The sequence below is a fragment of the Saccopteryx bilineata genome, chromosome 7 (genome assembly GCF_036850765.1).
Source record: "Saccopteryx bilineata isolate mSacBil1 chromosome 7, mSacBil1_pri_phased_curated, whole genome shotgun sequence".
In the NCBI taxonomy this organism is placed as follows: Eukaryota; Metazoa; Chordata; class Mammalia; order Chiroptera; family Emballonuridae; genus Saccopteryx; species Saccopteryx bilineata.
The window spans coordinates 57,201,634-57,224,016 of NC_089496.1; the positions used below are offsets into that span (position 1 = coordinate 57,201,634).

The following is a 22,383-nucleotide window of genomic DNA, read 5'->3' on the forward strand; positions in this document are numbered from 1 at the left end:
GTGACTTTGGAGGCCAGGCCCTCCGGTGTTGGCGTGTAGCTGAACTGGGCCTGGGGTCCTGTGACCGGGGACTTCCCGTGTCCTCCCCTCCCCCGAGCCTCACTGTTTCCAGGCCCCCTCGTGCTGTCACCTGTCAGGGCCTCTCTGTTTAGGGGTGCGTGGTGTTCTGCCGTCTGACCAGGCCACACCGTTGTCCGCTCCTCTGCTGACGGACAGTGGGGTGGTTGTCCGCCCCTCTGCTGACGGACAGTGGGGTGGTTGTCCCCTCCTCTGCTGACGGACAGTGGGGTGGTTGTCCTGCTGATGGACAATGGGTGGTTATCCGCCCCTCTGCTGATGGACAGCGGGGTGGCTGTCCCTCCTCTGCTGACGGACAGCGGGGTGGCTGTCCGCTCCTCTGCTGATGGTCAGCGGGGTGGCTGTCCCCTACTCTGCTGATGGTCAGCGGGGTGGCTGTCCGCTCCTCTGTTGACGGACAGCAGGGTGGCTGTCCCTCCTCTGCTGACAGACAGCGGGGTGGCTGTCCCCTCCTCTGCTGATGGACAGTGGGGTCATTGTCCGCTCCTCTGCTGACGGTCAGCGGGGTGGTTTCACCTCCTGGAGACCGGGCGGAGCTGCTGCTCTGAGCACCGGGCCCGAGTGTTTGGACACCTGCTGTCAGTTCCTCGGTGGATGGACCCAGGAGCAGGACCGCTGGGCCACACACACCGACTCTGTGGGTCAGTGGCCCGAGGAGCCCTGGGATGTTTGAGCCCTGCCGTGAGGACTCCGGCCTCCGGCGTAGGTGGCTGTTTCTGGAGTCTGTGTCCTGGGTGGACACCACTGCCCCACATAGAGCAGTCCCTGAGGGACCCTCGGGGAGAACCGCGTATTCACCCAGTCGGGGAGGCGGTCAGGTCCTCTCTGTGGGGGACAGAGGTCAGGACAAGGGCGGCAGGGTCATGCTGGGGACCAGCCCCCGGCTGCTGGACGTAGCCCGTGTGCACCAACCAACAGCGCTGTCCCTGGGAGGTGGCCGAGGGTGGACGCTGGGGACAGCACTGTCCCTGGGAGGTGGCCAAGGGTGGACGCTGGGGACAGCGCTGTCCCTGGGAGGTGGCCAAGGGTGGACACTGGGGACCATCCTCAGCTGTGTGAAGTCAACACTCCACTTGCTAAAAGGACGAGTGTGAGGAGAGCCCGTGAGATTGAGTGATGGGGGAAGGACAGGAAGAGGAGGGACATTTGTGTGCACGGAGGAGCGGGGGCAGGTGCGTGTCTCTGCCCACAGAGTCCCCGCGGGGGTCATCCGTGTGGCTTTCTGTGTCTGCTGTGAGTCGCAGGTCCTTGTGTGTGGGGACGGGATACGACTCAGGTTTTTCCGCGGGGGGTGGGGGACGGGCTCCTTGGCCTTTCAGACGCCTTCCCGCACTGCCCCCCACGAGGCCCTTCTGTGTCCCGGGGAAGGACCGTCTGCTTTGCTGTCCAAGAGGTAGCAGTGCCTTGCCCGGGCTCCCCTGTCCCTGTGCCGGACTCCGGGGACGGGGCACCAGGCAGCTCTGTCTGCTGAGGTCCTGGGTCTGGGTTGGCGCTCAGACCGAGCAGGTCAGCAGCCCGTGAAGAGTCCCGCCACCGGGGCGAGGAAACGTGTCCTCACTCGTCTGGGAACCCCCCAGCGGGGACGAGCGTCTTGTCGCGGTCCCGCCTGACTGTCCTGTGTCCTCTCTGTCCCTTTGGAGGAAACACTTGTTTGTCTGAAGGTGCTGAGGTCAGAAGGCCCCCAACTGACCGTGGAGTGACTGCTTGTTTACACACCGGGAACATGAGGCGTGTGCAGAACCCGCCGTGCGTGCCCGAGTGACGCAGGAGTTCGGTCTTATCTGAGAGCAGACGAGTAGCCGGGGGCACTTGACCTTCCAGCCCGGGTGCAGGAGGACAGCGTGTCAGGAGGTCACGGTCTCAGGGCCTCTCAGAGCAGGAGTTAGCCCTGGGCCCCTGATCCAACGCCCCACGTGGGCGGCTCTGGCGTGCCGCCAGGATCGAGACCCGTCAGCACCCTCAGCTTGTCCGCGTCAGAAACACCGAGAGTTTCATAAACGCAGGCTCTGCCTTTGCAGGAGGGGCCGAGGGCGGAGCATCAGGACATTAGATGCCAGTCAGGTGCAGCTGCGTCTAAGAAGCGAGTCTCAGACAGGAAGGACTTTTTTTTTGTATTTGTCCAAAGTTAAAAGTAGGCAGTAGATAGACGGACTCACAGACTCCCGCATGCGCCCGACCGGGATCCACCTGGCACGCCCACCAGGGGGTGATGCTCTGCCCCTCTGGGGCGTCGCTCTGTCGCATCCAGAGCCATTCTAGCACCTGAGGCAGAGGCCACAGAGCCATCCTCAGCGCCCAGGCCAACTTTGCTCCAATGGAGCCTTGGCTGCGGGAGGGGAAGAGAGAGACAGAGAGGAAGGAGAGGGGGAGGGGTGGAGAAGCAGATGGGTGCTTCTCCTGTGTGCCCTGGCCGGGAATCAAACCCGGGACTTCCACACACTGGGCTGACGCTCTACCACTGAGCCAACCGGCCAGGGCCAGGAAGTGCGCCCCTTCCTCACCGTCTGCACGTGCCCTGTGCCCCATCTCTGGTCCTGGCTGCCAGAGGTGCTCCCACACCTGTGTGCTCGCTCACGCACGACTGAGGAGCACCCTAGCTCTGCTCCCCCCTTGGCTCGTGTCTGGAAGGAAGCTGCCCCTTTCCAGCCTAGTGGCCACCCGAGAGAATGATTAGTAAGCGTGTGGGGCCAGCAGCACAGGGGGGCAGCATGGGTGGGCGTGAGGTCAGCGTGCGTTGATTGCTGTCTGTGACCCGGTTTCCTCGCTCAGGCCTGGGGATAGGGGACATGTCCACTCACTCCGCACCTTCTGAGATCTCACGTCACCTGGAGTGCTGCTGTGCCACTCGTGACAAATCCCCACGTGTGATCCTGCACGAGTGGGCGCAGTGCCCCTTCCGGAGACCCCCGAGCACCAGGCCTTGCGTATCTGGGCTGACAACACAGGTGTTCGCTCAGGGCCGGCTGCAGGGTAACCGTGACGCGGGTCAGCCTGCCACGCGCTGACGTGTGGGTGGCTGTGTCCGACGTCACGCCCTCACCCGGACGTCCCCCCACCCCCGTTTTACACGTGCCAGAAGGTTACGCCTCCCTCCCACATCCTGCTTGCCACTCTTGGCCAGTCTGGGCAGCTGCTGGGTGTGAGCGTGGGACATCCGGACTCTGACCCGTCCCAGGAGGGGCCCTGCCTTTTGGAGACCCAGTTCGGGTATGGCTCACTCAGTCACCAGGTTTGTGATCCAGAGGGCCATGCCCAAGGGGCATCCCACCGGGAACCTGCAGGGTCCAGAGGTGGGACCCTCAAAGGAACCCCTCCCAAGGGTCACAAAGCAGCTGCGTGACCCTTGTTGAGTGTCTTCCCTGAACGGGCATCTCTCAGCAGCTTCTTAAAGTCCCTGTTAGGGGCGGGGTCACCAGGTGTGTCCGGTGCTCACAGGGCAGTGTGGTCACAGCCACGGACTCGTCTGGGCCAGACTCACCCCAGGGCAAGCCATGTGTGCTGGTCATTCTGACCCGCCGTTAGCTGCAACGTCACCGTGACCTTCCCTGCCTAGGAGTTAGGGACACGTAGCTTAAATGCGAACCGTAGGGAACTTTTCATATTGGGTCTGAATTCTCATCAATAGAAACGTTATTATCTGAATGGCCAAACCTCCCAATCATGAGTCCCAGAAAAGGGGATAAAACCAGACGGGACCCCCACATAGCGGGCCTGGTTCCATTGGGCCTGGGGGTTCGTGTGAAGAACCCCCACATGGTGTGTTCTGACCGGAGATTGGGGTGGTATGTGTTTCGTCGGTGACGGGATTCATGTTTCTGTCTGGAGTTCCTCGTTGCTCAGGTGGAAGCTGTCACAGGTTGACCCTCACTGGATGGGGCGCAGGGGTTGATGTCGGAGTCCCCAGGCCCACACGGCAGGGGGACACAGGCTCCCCACCCCCTCGCCCCATGCTCAGCTGTGTCGGCCACACCCACTGCCTGGGCGCCGCGCCAGAGTGGGCGCTGCTGTCTGGTGGCTGCCTGTGCCCTGGGCACCCCGGGCTGAAGGAAGCAGCGTCTCTGACCCTGTGGTTCGCGAGTCTGCACGTCCGTGCGTGGGGACCGGGCGACCCGACGTGGTGGGGACAGTGGGAGACTTGAGAGGCGCGGTCAGGGACAAGCTGCAGGTGAAGATGGGCCGTCCGTGCGGGCGATGGGCGTGTGCACGTGATTGCGGGTGCAAGAGGCCATCACAGTCAGCCTCTGACCCCAAAGTCGGCCCCTGATGCCCCGAAGGGGAGGTGGCTGAGGGGTGACAGGCCCCAGGTCCCCTGTCGTCGGGGTGGCCCTGGTCCCTTTCCCACTTAACCACTGAGAATCTCTCCTTTCCTCTTCTCGTGCTTTCTGAGCCCTACTGTGTGCAGGTGACGATCCAGCAAGGGGGGGGACACTGACCCGCTGACCCCCCCCCCCCGTGCTGACGCAGGCGAGCTGGGACCGGGGGTCCGAGAGGCTGTGGAGCCGGCTCCACGGGGTGAAAGCGCTGTCCCCGTCTCTCCCCACAGGCTCCGCAGGGGACGAGCCGCTGGGCAGAAGGTTCCGGAAGCTGAGCCTCGGGCAGTACGACAACGATGCTGGGGGGCCTCCGGCCTTCTCCACGTGCGGGTGGGGGAAGCCCCCAGGGGCGGAGCCATCTCCCAGCCTGGTGCCCTTCCTGTCCCCGACAGACGCCAAAGAGGTGCGCCCGCCCCGCCCCGGATGGCGGGTCCCAAGCCCAGGTCCCCTCTCTGCCCGCGGGTCTCAGACGGTTCCTCCCGAGGGCAGGGGCCCGTGGTCCGCGGTCTGGACGACCCCCGGTCCCTCTGCCCGGGCAGACAGGCGTGACGCCCACCCAGGCCCCCGGACGGCGGCAGGACGCGGGGTCAGGGTGGACACGGGCCCCGTGGGGACAGCGCAGAGCGTCCGCCTGGAAGCGTAGTGAAAGGTTTCCCCCAGAACTGAAGGGAGACAGGCGGGCCGACCCCCAAACCCGGTTTCCTTCCTCTCCAGGTGGAGAAGCTGGGGCCCAGGACGGACCAGAAGAGGGTCCCCCGCGGTCTCGGCCCACAGGCGAACCCCGCGCGAGCGTTTGGGGTACGTCTCCCCGTCTCCCCGCCTCCCTCCCCTGGGCACCGCGTGCGTCTCCACGTCCTTGGGCGGTGGCGTGGTCACGATGGCGTCACAGTCACTGTCCCCTGCTGCGTGCAAGCCACCGGCGCCCCTCTCGCGCTGCGGCCGAAGCTCTTCCGGGCGTGGAGGCCGGGGCGCGGGGCTGTGGACGGGGCCTCCGGTCCCCACGGGCTGACTCGGGGGCGGCCCTGCCTGAGCTGCCCGTGTCTCGTTCAGATGACGATCGCCGCGTACCCCCCAGACCTTGGCGGGCCCGACGGCAGGGGCTTCTCTCCGAACAAGAGCGGCAGTGAGTCCGCGTCCCCCACGCCGGCCTTCCCGGTGTCCCCGCCCACTCCCTACGGTAAGAAGGCGGCGAGGCTCCCTGCGCGCCCCTGCCGCCCTCGGGGGAGGACGCCGGCACAGCCCCCTCTCTGCCTTTTCCAGTGACGACGCCCCCGCATCACCCCGCGTTCAGCCCGCCCGGGGCGCAGCCGGGCAGCGCCAGCGGCCTGTACAGAGCAGCTCACGGTAAGAGACTCGCCCCCCGCCCGCCCCGGGTGCGCCCGCCGGGCTAGGTGGCTCCGCCCAGAGCCGCTTCCCTCGCGCAGGCGCACTGCGCAGCCTCCGGACGGCGTGGGCGTCCAGGCTCCGCCCAGCACGCGGCCGGCTGAGTGTCCACCGAGCACGCGGGTCTGGGGAAGGTCACGTGGCCTCGGCGGCTGGGCGCAGGTGTCACGCCCAGAGCCGCTTCCCTCGCGCAGGCGCACTGCGCAGCCTCCGGACAGCGTGGGTGTCCAGGCTCCGCCCAGCACGCGGCCGGCTGAGTGTCCACCGAGCACGCGGCTCTGGGGAAGGTCAGTGGCCTCGGCGGCTGGGCGCAGGGCTTCCCGGCTCTCCCGGCGTGACTGCGCAGAGCGCTCCGTGCGGCCTGGGCGGCCCTCACTCGCTGCCTGCCGCCCTGACCTGTCCTGGCTCCTTCGTCCGGACGCTGTCACAGCTCTAGGTCTTCCCGGAGGAGCGGGATGGGTCAGCTTCCGGCACTTTCTGCCTGGGCTCGTGTCTGAGATGCCCGGGGCCCCCTCCCCCGTGGGTGGTCCCCACGCACTGTGATAGCATGAGCCCGACCTCAGGCAAGTGGAGGGGCTGCTGCAGCCACACCCCACGCTCAGTCACTCTTATTCAGAATTATAAGTTCTTTTTTATTTTTAGCTTTTATTTACTAACTTTTAGAGAGAGAGGAAGGGAGAGCTATAGAGACAGAGAAACAGCAACTCGTTCTTCCTCCATTCCTGCCTTACTGCTGGGTTCCTGTATGTGCCCTGACCTGGGATCGAACCCGCAGGCTTGGGGTGTCGGCACGATGCTCTGAGCCACTTGGCTGGGGTCTGTGATTGTAGATTTTTTCTGCCCTGTTTTTTTGCCACGGCCGCAGTGAGGGTTCCCGCTCACGGCCGTCAGCGGGTCCCTGTGACGGGGGCACGTGGCCCGAGTCGCTGCAGTGAGGGTTCCCGCTCACGGCCGTCAGCGGGTCCCTGTGACGGGGGCACGTGGCCCGAGTCCCTGCAGTGAGGGTTCCCGCTCACGGCCGTCAGCGGGTCCCTGTGACGGGGGCACGTGGCCCGAGTGGCCGCAGTGAGGGTTCCCGCTCACGGCCGTCAGCGGGTCCCTGTGACGGGGGCACGTGGCCCGAGTCCCTGCAGTGAGGGTTCCCGCTCACGGCCGTCAGCGGGTCCCTGTGACGGGGGCACGTGGCCCGAGTGGCTGCAGTGAGGGTTCCCGCTCACGGCCGTCAGCGGGTCCCTGTGACGGGGGCACGTGCCCCGAGTGGCTGCAGTGCCGACAGCGAGCTCCGTCCCCCTTTCTCCGGAGAAGCCAGAGCTCCATGTCTTTTACTAGAAGGGCGTCGTCCCCAGCTTCCTGTGTGGCGTTGGGACCACACATGCTTCTCTGTAGACACAGCATCGCGGTCACACCGCCTCCTCCCTTAGCGAGGCTGACGGCGGCGGTGCCAGGACCTGGCCGGGTCACTGCGTTGGCTCGCACGTCGCGTGGGCAGTCCGCGAGATGGTGTGCGTGTTCTGGGGTGTGTTTGTGCACTGACCTGACTCGGCAGAGACAGCCCGGGGTCTGTTCCTTTCCGTGTGCTAATAATAGTTTAGATGGAAGCAAGGTAAGGGACGTCGCCTCTGCACCCCGACCCCCGGTCGGCCCCGATCGCTGGCCGAGGGGAACGTGTGGGTTTGGATGAGCACTCGGCCCTGACGCGGAGCCAGCGGGCCCCACAGCACGAAGGCAGGCGCCCTGGGGGCGCTGGTGGGCACAGGGGGGCGGCCGAGGTTCACGGGAGCCCCTGCCCACAGAGCTGGAGCAGCTTGATTTCAGGAGGAAAGCCAGAAGCGAGATGCCTGTCACTGGGGGAGTGGTGACACGCGGTTGACCGCACTGGAGAACACCACCGAACATTTTAAGAAGAGTTAACACGAACTCTGGACGGTCCGCGCAGCCCGGTGTATTTTGTGAAGCTGGTGTTATCCTGAGTCCACAACCGGCCAGAGATGACCACCACCAAATCCTGTCGACCTTCACCCCGACGGACGTGGACACGGAATCCCTGACGGAAGAGAAGGAAACGGAGGTCACGTACGAAAGCGGCTACGTTGTGGGTTTCTTCCTGGGTGCGCTGGTTTGATGTGTGAAGCCCGCCCGTGTCACCCGCCATGCACGCGGAGAAACATGACATGATCGCCTCATCGGTGCAGAATGGGTGTCGGAGAAGTCACCCCGTTTGTGACCAAAACCGCCCAGCGGAACGGGACCGAGGGAGCATCAGAACCCAGCAGGAAGCCTCGGCCCAAACCCAGCCCTTGGTGCTGGGTGCTCCCCAGGTGCTGCCTGCAGAGCTGCCCACAGACGTCAGACACACGGCCACAGTCCCCCGAGCTGCCCGCGGACCTCAGACGCACGGCCACGGTCCCCCGAGCTGCCCACGGACGTCAGACACACGGCCACGGTCCCCCGAGCTGCCCGCGGACCTCAGACGCACGGCCACGGTCCCCCGAGCTGCCCGCGGACGTCAGACGCACGGCCACGGTCCCCCGAGCTGCCCGCGGACCTCAGACGCACGGCCACGGTCCCCCGAGCTGCCCGCGGACCTCAGACGCACGGCCACGGCCCCCCGAGCTGCCCGCGGACGTCAGACGCACGGCCACGGTCCCCCGAGCTGCCCGCGGACCTCAGACGCACGGCCACGGTCCCCCGAGCTGCCCGCGGACGTCAGACGCACGGCCACGGTCCCCCGAGCTGCCCGCGGACGTCAGACGCACGGCCACGGTCCCCCGAGCTGCCCGCGGACGTCAGACGCACGGCCACGGTCCCCCGAGCTGCCCGCGGACGTCAGACGCACGGCCACGGTCCCCCGAGCTGCCCGCGGACGTCAGACGCACGGCCATGGTCCCCCGAGGCAGGAAGCAGCAGAGCCCGGGAGCCTCGCTGGGGTGCAGGGGGGACAAGAGGGGAGACTGGGAGGCTACGCTTCCTTTTTCTTAAAGCTGTCACTTCAATGCTGGGCGCTAAGACACTTCTCCTGGTTTTGGAACCTGAGGGCCTTTAGCAGGGATGTTTGCAGAGTGTGACGCAGTGACCGTCCCAGAGGCCCTCGAGGGCTCTGCCTTCGCAGAAGCCGAGAGGCAGGTCCCCCGTGCGTGCGTGTCACGGTGCGTGTGTACCCAGCGCACGCGTGTCTGTGGCGTGTACGGGACACCTGTGTCTGCGGGCGTGCGGGCTGCACGAGACAGCACGGGGGACCCTGGACAGCCGGTGAATGGCGGCTGCTGTGCCCCCACCCGGTTAAACACGGGAGGGAAAGGCGACCGCAGTAAACTGTTCAAAACTGAGCCCCCGGGGTGGGTGGGCAGAGCAGCGGGCAGCGTGGGTCTGGGCGTGAGTGATCAGCGGGCACGGTGAGCGGACCAGCTCAGGAAGGGTGAGGAGGCGACGGCTCAGTCTGGCTCCTTGGCCACAGGCGGCCGCCGGGCGTGACCCCGCGTCAGTGACCGACCCGACGGGGGGTGGCGTGGGGGGGACTGCCATCCTCTGTCCCCGGCTCTTGGCACAGATGACCCATCTCTGAGTTCCATAACCTGTTCCTCTCACGCCCCCTGGTGGACGGTTCTGGAATCTCAGCACCTAAACGTTCTGACCTGCGGCCGGGGTGGGGGCTTCTGTCGCAGTTCTGAGTCCCGCCGGCCCTGCTCATGTGGAGACGAGGCGTAGACGTGAGCGGAAGTGGTCACGGCGGTGCTCACACGGCGTGGGGGGACAGTCTCCGAACTGGGGGGACTCAGCCCCCTCTGCTGTGAAGCATCCCAAGCCCCACCGTTTCCCAGGGGCGGGCGGGGCTGTGCGTGGGGTCTGCTTGTTGGCAGTCACTTCTGCGCAGGCTGCTAGCTGGGTCGGGCTGGTGCTGGTGCTGGTGCTGGTGCTGGGGGCCAGGGGCTCCCGGGAAGCGTGATTGGAGCGTCCGGGTGACCCCAGGTTCCTGCCTGATGCCTGGTCACTGAGGTCTTCCTAAATTCCTCTTTCTTCCCTTGTTCCTGCTGAAGCCATACGCGCAGTCACCAGAGGCCCCTCCCTGCCCCGACGCTGCGCACTCAGAGAGCGTGTTCCGCAGCCGGCACCCCCGAGGTCCTCAGCTGCCCCACCTGCCACGTGCTCGGCTCTGAGGACACCTGCAGTGCCCGTGGTGGGGGGGCCGGGACCCCTTCACTGAGGGGCTCGGGCGGGCGGGGCACAGAGAGGTGACAGGACCCGGGCCCTGCAGACCTGTGGGCGCGCCAGGAGCTGGGAGGACGTGTCCGACTGTCCAGGTTGTCCCTTAAGATGGCTGGGCCAGGAAGGGGACGCCCAGGGGACACGCCCACCTCTCCTCCTGCACCTTCTCCTGGCTCCTTAGCCAACAGCTCTGCTTGATTGACCCCCCAACACCTGCTTGATCCCCCCAACACCTGCTTGACCCCCCCCTAGCACCTGCTTGATCCCCCAACTTCCCCCCACCCTCCAGATCGCAGGCCTTCCTGAGGCCTCCTGACCAGAAACCTGTCTCTCCCGGCCTTCTCTCCTCCCCTCCCCTTCCTCTCCCTCCTTCCTCCTCTTTCCCTCCTCTTCCTCCTTCTCCTCCCTCCTCTCCCTCCTTCCTTCTCTTCCTGCTCCTCCTCCTCCTTCTCCCTCCTCTCCCTCCTTCTTCCTCTTCCTGCTCCTCCCTCCTCCTCCCTCCTCTCCTTCCTCTTCTTCCTCCCTCCTCCTCCCTCCTCTCCCTCCTCCTCTTCCTCCCTCCTCCTCCCTCCTCCTCCCTTCTCCTCCTCCTTCCTCTCCTTCCCTCTCCCCTCCTCCCATCCCTCCTTCCGTCTTCCCTCCTCTCCCCCTCGCTTGCTCATGGCCCCAGAATCCCGGCCTCACTTCCGGCCCCAGGTTGCTGGTCTGTTGGTGGGGGGTCCTGGGCTGTCCCTGGAGCCCCCCTCGGGGCTCCCACCCGCAGAGGCTGTGCATTTGGGGGGCAGGCGGGGGCCTGTGGGAGGCGGGGGCCGGTCAGGTACCGCCGTCCCTGTGTCAGCCTCTGCACTGGTGTCCGTCTGCGTGTCCTTGTCACCGTGTCCCGGCTGCGTTTTCTGATAAGTCCGTGGACGAGCCGCAGCTGGGAGGAGACGCTGCCCCTAGAAGGGAGGCTGGTGTGCGGAGAGGGCTGCGTGCCGGACACAGGCTGTCTGCTTCTGTGTGACCCTGCAGGGGGTCTCCTCCCAGTGACCGCTGACGCTGACCATGGGGCAGCACGGTCTGGGGCCAGCTTCTCGAGCGTAACCTTCACCAGGAGCACAGAAGTCACTTCTCCGCAGGCAGCAGCTCCCCTGGGGGAGGCAGGACCCGCCGTGAGGAGTCAGAGCTCAGAGCCCGGAGCCCGGCCGTCTGTCCCAGCCCTTCCTGGGCTGGGCACCGCGCTCTGTCCAGGGGCCATGAGAAAGGACACACCTGCTGAGTCTGCACTTCCGACGGCTCCTCTCGGCCCCAGGGCACAGGACACACACACTGCAGAGGAAGTGCTGCTGGACCTCGGGCGGGGCCCAGGCTCCCGGTGTCTCCTGGTGGGGGGCGTGCACCCTGGGCTGCCCTGGGGGGCATGGGGATCGAGGGCTGACATGTGGGGAGCCTGCTGCGTGTGCGCGCCTGGACCCGTCGGTGGTGTGTGTGCTGGAGGCAGCCGTCCTCTGAGCCAGAAAGAGCCGCCCTGGGTGGACGTGGGGCCTGGTCTCGCTGGAGGTCGTGAGGGGAAGCGGGTCAGTACTAGGGGTTCGAGGGGGCTGTGCCTGACCCACAGGGCAGAGAGGCGCGGGGTGAGCGGCCGTCCCTGCTGCGCTCGGTGAGCGTGAACCTCGGGGTGTGCTGCCTGCTCCCCAGCTCCTACTGTGAGGCCCCCTTCCCTGCCACATGGCTGCTGCCGTCGGATCTCAGCCACAGGAGCAGAGCAAGACGTCTGCCTGACGAGGGGGCAGCGTCCCTAGTCCCGTAAGGGCTGCGGGTGGTGTGAAACGGGCTCTGGAGAAGGGGTGGGAGTTTGCCAGTTGGCCTCAGGTGGGGGGGTTGGCTGCTCAGGGGGAGGGCAGGAGGGCTGAGGGACAGTGTTCAGACCTGCCCCCACCTGTCGGAGGAATGGGCTGCCAGCCGTGTGACCGGCCAGTGTTGGGAGATGGGGGGGGTCCGGGCAGAGTGCTAGGAAGACCCTGTGGGCACTGACAGGAGGAGGGTCCCAGCCCCCCAGCCCTCCCGGGCAGGCTGGAGAGAAGGGCCTCGGGCTGGTGGCTGGGCCTGGTGCGTGGTGACGCCCCTGTCTGTGGGTGGGGGGGCGACAGGGTGAGGACCCTGCGGGCAGGGTGCAGAGCTGAGCAGGACCCTGGAGGGAGGACCCCGCGGGCAGGGTGCAGCTGACCAGGACCCTGGAGGGAGGACCCCGCGGGCAGGGTGCAGAGCTGACCAGGACCCTAGAGGCTGCTGGAGGCTCTGTTGTGAGTGTGCTCCCGGGGGATCAGCTCCTGAGGGTCAGGTCCTGGGCTGGGCGGCCCTCCCGGCCGGTTGGGGTGCCCTCCCAGGGGTGGCCACATCCCCTGGGCCAACAGCTTGTCCCTCGGGGGACGCTGGCCCAGGGACCGAAACCAGCGGTGGGGGTTTCCGCAGGGAGAGTGCGAGAGGTGGAGGGAGGGAAGAGGGAAGGGGAAGGGAAGCCCCAGCCGCTGGGCAGGCGGGGCCTGTGCTGGAGGCCGACCGGGCAGGCCCGCCCCCCACAGCCCCAGGCCGCCGGCCCAGCCCCACTCTCCCCTCTGACCAGTTCTCCCGCTGCCCTCTGAATGGGCCTCCTGGGAGGTGGCCGCCCAGCGTCCCGCCCCAGCTCCCCGGGGACCGGAACCCAGAGCGGCCCTGTCCGGGTGGGTGAGGGACGCCGCTCAGCGCACGGGGCCCCCGGGGTCAGGCCCGCGGGGAGCCTCCCTCCGGTCTGCAGCGTCCCGGGCCCTGCGGTGGACGGACCCGAGGCCAGGCCGCCCAGGTGAGCAGCGCGGGGTCGGACCTGCAGCCTCCGGCCGCTCCGCTGAAACCTGAGCCCCGGTGGTGGGGGAGGGGGCGCGGGGGTGGGGCAGGAAGCTGGGGCCTGGGACTGGGGGGAGGCGACCCTTCCCAGCACGGCTGTCCCTTGGCGACAGCCCTCGGGGGGCCCGAGACTGGGGGCCTGACGCCCCATCCTGGCCACTCCCGGAAGAAAGCCCGCTTTGTCTGTGTGAGGCGCGGCCGCAGAGCCTGGTTCACAGATGTGCGGCTTTCCGGGGCCGCCTCTCCGCGCGGCACATTCTTCTGCCGAAACCGAGAAAATGCAGAGAGATGTGCCTGCCCCCGTCCCAGGGCTGTGCGTCCAGCCCGGAGCAGGACCGGGCCCGGGGCTGCTGCTGCCCCGCACGCCTCCTGGGGTCCTGGGGAGGTTGGGTTTCGGGATGAGAGTGGCTGCCGCCTGCCCCGTGCGTGGCTGGGACGGGGGGGGGGGGGGGGGGGGGGGGGCTGCAGGCAGTCCAGGATGGTTGGACAAGACCGCAGTCACCCGGTGACGAGTCCCCTCAGCGGAGGGTCGGAGGGGACAGTATCCTCGTCCTTCCCTGCCTCTGGTCCCTGACAGCTTGTGGGGGGGCCGCCGGCAGGGGCCCCGCTCTGGTGGCCCACAGGGGCAAGTGACCAGGACAGAGGGGTCCTGGTCAGCGAGGGCCGCACAGCGTGTGCGGCTTTGCTGGGAGGGCGGGGACCGATCACGGGGTGGTGGGGAGGGAACCCCGAGACTCCGCACTGTGGGAATGCTGGGTGGTGCTGGGAGATGCGCCCCAGTGGTCTGGGGCTCCAGCCTGAGGGTCCCTGGGCGCCCCCTGGGTCACAGATTTCCACACGCTCGATGGCATGTACGTCACCTTCCCTGAAGTCCACACGTGTGTTCTTGTGTCAGGAGTGGTCTGTTCAGGACAGAAGTGGTTTTCTGTCTGCAGGGTGAGGCGAAGGGGATTTTGGTTGGTATAGAAAGAAAGAGAGATCATTCTTCGCCCTGGGGGTATGTGGCCAGGGTGGCCCACCAGTGGGGCCAGCCCAGAGCCCGTGTGGTGGGTGGGGCTTCCTGCGGAGGGTCTGGGCTTTCTGCAGGCCCGGCCATGGCAACTCCCACAGCGTCGTCCTCCTCCCGTCCCTGATGGGCAGCAGGTTGGACAGGTTGGACGTGTGGCCAGGGAGGCGGTCACTTCAGGGCGGGGCTGGTCTGTGGATCCAGATGCTGCCAGAGCTCCCGCTGGAGCCCAGGGTGTTCCAGGTGGTGGGGACGCGTCACCTCTCGGGCAAGGGGTCAGGGTTGGCTCAGGGATGCCTTTGGATCAGGGTCAGCCCCCCGGGACCCCTAGCACCGTGCCGGGTGTGCCCTGGTTTCTCGGCCGGAGCCGCAGTCTCTCCGGCGTCCATCCTGCCCGCCTCACGTGGCGGGTGGACGCGTGCCCTGGGACCTGGCTTCGGACACACGGTGGAGCCGGCTGTGACTTTGGAGCCGGGAGGCTGGGCTGCCCGGCGTGTGAGTCCTGGACGGGAGTCCCACACCGAGGCCGTTTGTGGAGACTTCGCCTCTTCCGTCCACTGCTCTCGGCAGGAGGACACCGGGTCAGCAGTCCTGGTGGCGAGAAGGGGGACTTGGAGTAAGGTCACCGGCCGTCTGCTTCAGGGGGCACTTTGTTAAAGGGAAACTTGTTCGAGTTTCTTCAGACACAGAGAAAAGCGTCAGCGAGGGGACAGAAGGCCCCGTCCCTGGGCGGGAGGAGAAGGTGGGGTCGAGGCGTCGGGTCTTCCTGCCTCCAGGATTTCAGTCAAAATGCCAACAGGTCACCTTCACCTGATAGGTTGGGTAATGCATCTGTGTCACGAGGGACCCTGAGTGGGCGGGACACCTGTCCTGCATGGGGACGTCCCCGAAGCCCGCCCGGCGGCCTGTGGGCTGGGACGAGGACCGAGGTGCCGGGAACACCTGCACACGTGGACTTCCGGCACAAGACCACAGAGTGAGGGTCAGTGAGGGTCAGCGGGGACAGGGCCCTGGAGGGCACGTGGTCCCAGCAGCACAGGGGGACAGCGCCCAGGCGTCCGTCCAGGGGCGAAGGGACGAGGGGAGCGTCGTTCCTCCTCAGGACGGGCTAGTGTCAGCCTCGCGCAGGCGGGAGGAGCTGACGTGCTGAGGACACGGCCGTCACCACAGGACCAGCCCTGCGGGTCCCATGTATCCGGAGGGGTCGGGTTCCCAGGCAGGAAGCCCACGCTGGTGCCCGGGGCCGGGGGGAGGGGAGTCAGGGGGTGACGGGGACAGAGAGCCGCTTTGCAGGACGGCCAGCTCTGCGGACGGACTGGTGACAGCGCACAGCAGTGTCCCCGTGCTTAAGGCCCCGGGACTGTGTGTTAAGACGGTGACGTTGATGCTGCGCATATTTTGTCACAGTTAAGAGGCAGAGAGGTGAATGCACAGGGTGCTCCTGGACCCAGGATTGGTGTCACTAGGCCTCTCTCCGCCTGTCCCTCCCCCAGTATCCCAGCTCCGTGTGCCGACTGTCCTAGGACCCGGGGCTCTGGGCACCCTCAGGACCTCCGGCCCCAGCGCGGTGCGTCCGCGTCCAGCAGGGAAGGGGTGTGTTCTCCCGGGAGCTCACACCAGCGCCGTGCACACAGGGGACGCTGGAGCACAGGTTGCTAGGGGCCTCGTTGGTCACTTGGAGACACTGGCCCGCTCTGTGCATCTGAAGTGTGGGGACGGCTTTGGGAACGCTGGCTGCGGAGGAGGGAGCCCCCACCCCACCCCCAGGTTGACGTTGGGATTCCCGGCTCAGCGCCCAGTCCGGGGAGTGAGGGGAGCCCGGGCCCCCCATCCTCATCACAGTGCTGTCTGCGTTCCGTGTCGCTGGGCAGAAAGGAAACGGGCCTCTCTTGTGGTGAAGGGGGTCATTCCAGTCTGCACAAGGACATCACAGGAGGGTGACCCTGAGTCCTGCGCTGGGTGTGCAGCGCCCCGCCCGTCGGGGGAATGGGAATGTCGGAAGCTTCTAGAAGGAAGAGCGTGGCTGGCGCTCACTGAGCACGGCGGCCTCATGCCGCGGACGCACTTGTGTTCTGTGGTTTCGACGTTGGGGTTCAGGAAGCAGAGAACACAGCGCAGAGGCGGAGAGAGCGCGAGTCTGCGTGCCCCCCCCAGGGCCGTCCCCTCCGTCCCCTTGTCCCTCGTGTTCGGGGAGCGCCCGGGGACGTGGGGCTGCGATTCTCATGCGGGAAGCGCGGGCGGCGGCCTGGGCTCTTCCAGGCTCCCGGGGGCGTCGCTCCGCCTGGCTGTCGGCCCGTCCTGGCGTTCAGCAAGGCTGGTGAAACGGCCCCTTGTTCATAGACAATTAACAGAAGAATTAGAAAGTGAGGACTGCCTTTAAAAAAAAAAAGCTATAAAACTCTCTAAGTCTTGCTTTTTAAAAAAAAGAAAAAAGAAAGAAACTTAATTTAGAGCTCAACAGCAGGAGAACCTCTTTATCTGTGGAATGTTCTGTGTGAACCTCGGGGTCGCCGTCCAGCAAGAATCTCGAGCAGAGAGAACATGAGAACCGGGAGCCAGAGTGACCACCACGGGACACCACCAGCCCGGGGTGGGGAGGGCAGTCAGAGGAGGAGGGGCACGATGGCGAGGGACGTCCGCCTGAACTGACCCTGCAGACTCACGGGGCTCTGTGGACTGAGACCCCGGACGTCCGCCTGAACTGACCCTGCAGACTCGCGGGGCTCTGTGGACCGAGACCCCGGACGTCCCAGAACTGACCCTGCAGACTCGCGGGGCTCTGTGGACCGAGACCCCGGATGTCCGCCTGAACTGACCCTGCAGACTCACGGGGCTCTGTGGACCGAGACCCCGGACGTCCCAGAACTGACCCTGCAGACTCGCGGGGCTCTGTGGACCGAGACCCCGGACGTCCCAGAACTGACCCTGCAGACTCGCGGGGCTCTGTGGACCGAGACCCCGGACGTCCCAGAACTGACCCTGCAGACTCGCGGGGCTCTGTGGACCGAGACCCCGGACGTCCCAGAACTGACCCTGCAGACTCGCGGGGCTCTGTGGACCGAGACCCCGGACGTCCCAGAGGATGAGGTTGTGTCCTGCGGTCTGTGTGGCCCGGGACTGTGGGTCAGATGTCGAGGCTGATTTTTTCGGTAGTTAAGTAACAACATCTCCAGTCTCTTCACCTGGATAGGCAGGCATGCCCCTGGCTCAGCTGAACGTGTTTTATTTTATTTTTTTAATTAATTTTTTTTTTTTTGCACTTTTCCGAAGCTGGAGATGGGGAGGCAGTCAGACAGACTCCCGCATGCGCCCGACCGGGATCCACCCGGCACGCCCACCAGGGGCGACGCTCTGCCCATCTGGGGCCTCGCTCTGTTGCAATCAGAGCCATTCTAGTGCCTGAGGCAGAGGCCATGGAGCCATCCTCAGCTCCCGGGCCACCTTTGCTCCAATGGAGCCTTGGCTGCGGGAGGGGAAGAGAGAGACAGAGAGGAAAGGGGGGGGGGTGGAGAAGCAGATGGGTGCTTCTCCTGTGTGCCCTGGCCAGGAATCGAACCCGGGACTCCCGCACGCCAGGCCGACGCTCTACCACTGAGCCAACCGGCCAGGGCCTGAACGTGTTTTATTTTTAAGTAAAGGTCCTATAAGCGGTTTAATGGTCACTTTATTAACAGTCATTGGCATACGAGAAAGCCACTTTTATAGTTTTGTAAGGTTTTGTACGTCACCTGGAAGACGAAATGTTGATTTCCTCTTTTCTTCTTCTGAGTGTCACACGCTGTGACTCTCGTGAGCGAGCTGTGGATCCCGCACCCAGGACCCCGGTCATGCCCCGAGTGCTCTGTCCTGGCCGTGGGGCTGCGGCCCTCGGACCTGTGGCCTGGATGGCGGGCTGTGGAGGACCGTGAGGCCAGTGGGCCCCCTTCTTCCTGTCCCCGTGCACATGATGTAAACAGTGGACAGTGGGAGGCGGGGTCGTCCGGCCTCCCGCTGACCTCCTCCAGCGAGATCATAAAAATAGACCTTGTGGAAGAGCCGCGTTCCCCTCGCCCCGTCTGGCGGCGGAAGTGCAGGAAGGGCACGTCTGAGTCCCGGGCAGGAGGGGAGGGCGCCCGGTCCACAGGCCGGGGAACCAGGAAGCGAGGGGTCGAGTCCCTGTGCTGCCCGGGTGCGCGGCCTCCTGGGCCTCGCGGGAGACGGTCCGCGTGAGGATGGGGGCAGGACGGTGGTCCCGTGGGAAACCCGGGCCCACAGGAGCGTATCCTGGGCAGGGCCCGTGCCGGCTTTGCCCCTCAGCACTGCGGCGCCCACCCCAGAGCGGCCACGGCCCAGGCAGCTGTGTGCCCGCCCCGGAGCCCCGTGCACGGGTGTGGTGAAGGACCGGCGTGCCCACGGCGGCATCTGGCGCGGAGACGGGCCGGCCGGGCACAGATGCACACGGGAGGCAGCGTCCCCGAGGACCAGGAGCACGACCCCCTCGCAGGCTGGACACCTCGTCCGCTCCGATCGCCCCCGGGCCTCCTGCTGGGCCTGGGAGCAGAGAAGACTGAGGCCTGAGCCCTGGACAAGCAGCCGGGCAACGGACAGTCGTCCTTGGAGGAATTCCACCCATCGTCGAACTGTGAACAGCAAGTGAGCAAAACGGAGCCGCCCCGTGTTCGGCTCCTCAGCGAGCGTGCCTCTAGAAACGGTTGCATCGCGCAGCGGGGTTTGCAGCCTGCGGGCCTGACCCACGGAACCGGGACACGTGTCCTTCTCTGGCCTGTGGGGTCCTGGTCCTCGGGCTCCATCTTTCGGCAGCAGGGACAGTGGCTGGTGCCCACTTCTCTGCGGGTGACGGGCACGCCCTTGTCTTCCCGGAGGCCGGGCGTCTGTGGGGTGGGTGGCAGTGGCCACCAGCTGCGTGTGTCTCTGGGGCATCTGTGGGGTGGGTGGCAGTGGCCACCAGCTGCGTGTGTCTCTGGGGCATCTGTGGGGTGGGTGGCAGTGGCCACCAGCTGCGTGTCTGAGGCCCCGAGGCCTGGGCTGGCGGGATGGGCGGGCGGGAAGCCGGTGTCTCTGTGCCCAGGTCTTTAAAGTGCCGTCCCTCGGGCAGGGACTCAGCAGACCCCAGTGAGACCTGAGTCAGCTCTGAGCTGTGACAGGTGCCACTGAGTCCGGGAACAGGCAACGCAAGGAAGGGGACAGAGTTCGCGCCTCATCTGGTGGACGTCTCGGGCTCCGTGCAAGGGGAGGGAGGGTCACAGGCTGTCTTCCTGGAGGATGGGATGGATGGATAGATGGATAGGTAAACGATAGATGAGTGAGTCAATAGGTGGATTGATAAACAGAAGAATTGATGGATGGGTGGACAGGCAGATGGAGGTGAGCTCAGGAGGTGGGTTATCCCTGGGGAGGACGTGGTCAGGGCTGACCTGAGCCTGGGGCTTGCTCTCCAGCCTCCGGCCCTTAGGGGTGGCGCCTTGAATCCCCAGTAAATGCCTTGAGCGCCCACGGTCTGTGCCCGGCCCCTGCCCTGTGGGCGCCCACACCCACGCTGGCTCTGGCTTCCTGCAGCGCTCGGTGCTGGCCGCCTTCTCGGTGGCGGTGCTGGCTCTCGGCCACAGAGTCGGGGTCAGAGGGGCCCTGCGTGTCCCTCCTGCCCTGCAGCCCCTCCCTCCGGGCTCCTGGCTGCCCGGCTTCTGTCTCCCCAGAGCCCTGGGACGGCCGCATGCCGGGACCAGCTCGGCCGTGGGCGTGCACGAGAGGGAGGCGCTGCAGGACTTAACAAAACACACACAGGACACAACACAGAGAAAAGATGGGTCCAGGGGACTCCCGGCCTCCAGGACTGAGAGCCCAGATCTCTGCAGCCTCATCGTGTTTACTGGTCTCTTTGCTCATCAAGCAGATCAGCAGAGCCTGGGTCACATTAGTCTACAGTGGACTCAGGTGCAGAGAAGGATCATTAACTAAATCCTTCCGGCTGTGCAGGAAGAGGCCATAGGGTCAGCTGCTTCCTATAAACAATCTTACCAGCGCCTGCCGGGATGGCGTTCTGCCCCCACCCGGACTTGGCGTTCAAAGTCCACACGAAAGACGGTCTCAGGACCCGTCTAACTCCCAGCCACAGCCCTGACCACGGGCTCCGTTTGGCCACCAGCCCATGTCCTCCCAGCCCCCAGGGGGAATGGCCTGAGGCGGGGCTGGGGGACAGCCGTGGGCGCCTGACCCGCCCCCGTCCCGGTACTGAGTTCCTCAAGTGCTGTGGAGCTTTCTCAACGATTCTGCTCTCACTCGGGTCTTCCCTGCCCCACAGCAGGACCATGACCTGCATGGCTCTCCGTGTCGCTGACCAGGCTGCTCTGTTCAGTTCCTAAAGCTTATTGTCATCATCATCATTGTTTTTTAAAGTGAGGTTTTTAAAATACTCGGAAAGAACGGAGATGCGGGACGCGGGTAGACGGGCGTCTCGTCAGCGGCCGCGTGGGATCCGAGGGAGCGCGGGGTTGACGTCCCAGCAGCGGGCGCGCACGCTCTCGGCTTCTCAGCCGCTGAGTGGCGGGGGCCCCGCAGGGGGGTCTGGGGTGTGAGACCCAAGGGGGCCCCGCAGGGGGGTCTGGGGTGTGAGACCCAAGGGGGCCGTGCCCTCTGTGGGGAGAACGGCTGTCAGGCCTGCTCACTGGTCTCCCGGCTGCAAGCACTTTGCATGACCAGCGCGTGAGCATGCAGCAACGCCACGCGTGTGCGTGTGCGTGTGTGTGTGTGCGCACGTGTGTGTGTGGAGCCGAGGGCTATAGGTGCTGTCTGCCTGCACGGAGCTCCTGGCCACCGTGAGAAGCCTCTCCCCGCCTGTCCCCTCCCTTGCCACTGCGAGAGTCCAGTCGACGGGAATGGCCTAACGCCTCTCAGCTCCGCGGTGCTTCTGTGGTCAACCTGACCCCCGTGTGAACCCGGCCGGCCTGGGCCGCGGGCCTCACACCCTCCCAGCCAGCACAGTGGTCACTGGCAGAGGGGGGGCCCTTGCCCCCCTTAAAGTGAGAAACACCCTGATTGTCAACACGGCACGTCGGTCACTCAGGGAGAACCGGTCCCCAGGGGGTGACACTGTGCCCCCATGAGGACAGCAATGTGCGTCCACATGGAGAGCTGTGAGTGAGGCCGACACTGGGGGCTGTGTGGGGACCGTGCCGGCAGGCGTGACGCCCTCTCAGGGACGCTGGGCACCTGCTCCGGCAGCGGGCAGCGTCAGAGGGGACCGCGTTTCCTCCGGACAGGAGAGTGACCGAGTCCCTCTGCTCTCTGTCCCGCTGCAGAGCCCCGTGGCTTCCCTGAGGCCCTCGGTCACGCCGTGGGGATGTCTGAGAGCCCCGTGGGACCCCGGCCTGCCGCGCCGCCCTTCCCGCGGCTGTTCGCCTCGTCCTGCGCCGTCGCCAGCGGCAGCCCCGGCTCGTGGAGGGACAGGTCAGCAGGGGGCCTTCCGTGACCTGGGCTGTGGCTGGCTCACGTGCTGCCTCGGATCTGCTCTGACTGGTTTGTCTCCTGAACAGCCCCCCGGCCGCCGAGCACCAGTGGGTGGACACCAGCCCCAAACCCACGCAGGCTCTGCTGGGGGGCAGCCGGCCCCCAGGAAGCCTTCTCGGCAGCAGCGAGTTCCCGGGCCCCGGCAAGGACGGCCCCGGCCCCGGGCGGCCACACCCCCCGCCGGCCGAGCTGCAGGCCTCTTTCCACGGCCACTCGGTGGCGCTGACGGAGCCGCCTGAGGCGCGGGGCCACCCCAGCGGCCAGACCTTCCTGGGCTTCGGCCCGGCCCCCGTGGGCAGCAGCCTGCCCCCTGGGGAGGACTCTGGAGATCTGCTGGCCGGCTCCCACGCGGCCCCCCAGCCTCCCGGCGCTGTGCGGGCAGTGGCGGCTGTCGACAACGGCTTCCTGCCTCACGGCTTCCTCACGGTGGGGCCCGGACACGGCGACCACCACGGCCCCGGCCTGCCCCTGCCCGGGCAGCCACCCCTGCCCGAGAAGAAGCGGGCCTCGGAGGGGGACCACTCTCTCGGCTCTGTCTCGCCCTCCTCCAGCGGCTTCTCCAGCCCCCACAGTGGCAGCACCATGAGCATCCCCTTCCCAAACGTCCTCCCGGACTTCTCCAAGCCCCCGGACACAGCCGCTCCCGGCCCAGGTGCGTGTGTCTGTCTGCTGGGTGGCCCCTCGGGAGGGACCCGGGTGCCCACGGGCCTGGAGGCAGCGCAGCCCCTTGTGAGCCGGGCGTGTCCGATACGCCGGAGCGACCGGGTGGTTCCGTCTTCTGGCCCAAACACCGCCTGGCCCCTGGCTTCTGCTGTGTCCACGGGGGTCCTCCCTGCACCCAACGCACAGGCTCTGCCCCTGCTCCCGTTCCTCTGTTCACTCAGCACCAGTGTCCCCAGAAATAACCTTGTTCTATTGGAATTAAGTGAATTCATTTCAAATTAATTACGGCCAGTTCTGCGTTGTGAGAAGATCCAGGCATCACTAAGTCCCGACAGTGCTCCTGTCTCCCCGACGACGTGCTGTTGGGGTGTCGGG

General features: G+C 66.1%; 1 protein-coding gene across 8 annotated transcripts in view; it reads left to right on the top strand.

The window, feature by feature from the left end:
* Window positions 1-22,383, top strand: part of TNS3 (tensin 3) — a 133,138-nt gene that overhangs the window by 98,494 nt on the left and 12,261 nt on the right. For 7 of the 8 annotated variants that reach the window (XM_066240242.1, XM_066240240.1, XM_066240243.1 and 4 more), the window contains 6 exons: window positions 4,622-4,794; window positions 5,106-5,189; window positions 5,442-5,568; window positions 5,652-5,735; window positions 21,138-21,285; window positions 21,372-21,997. In XM_066240242.1, the coding sequence (XP_066096339.1) occupies window positions 4,622-4,794; window positions 5,106-5,189; window positions 5,442-5,568; window positions 5,652-5,735; window positions 21,138-21,285; window positions 21,372-21,997 (1,242 nt within the window). The remainder of the gene's footprint in view (window positions 1-4,621; window positions 4,795-5,105; window positions 5,190-5,441; window positions 5,569-5,651; window positions 5,736-21,137; window positions 21,286-21,371; window positions 21,998-22,383) is intronic. The other variant, XM_066240236.1, reaches the window with a different exon arrangement.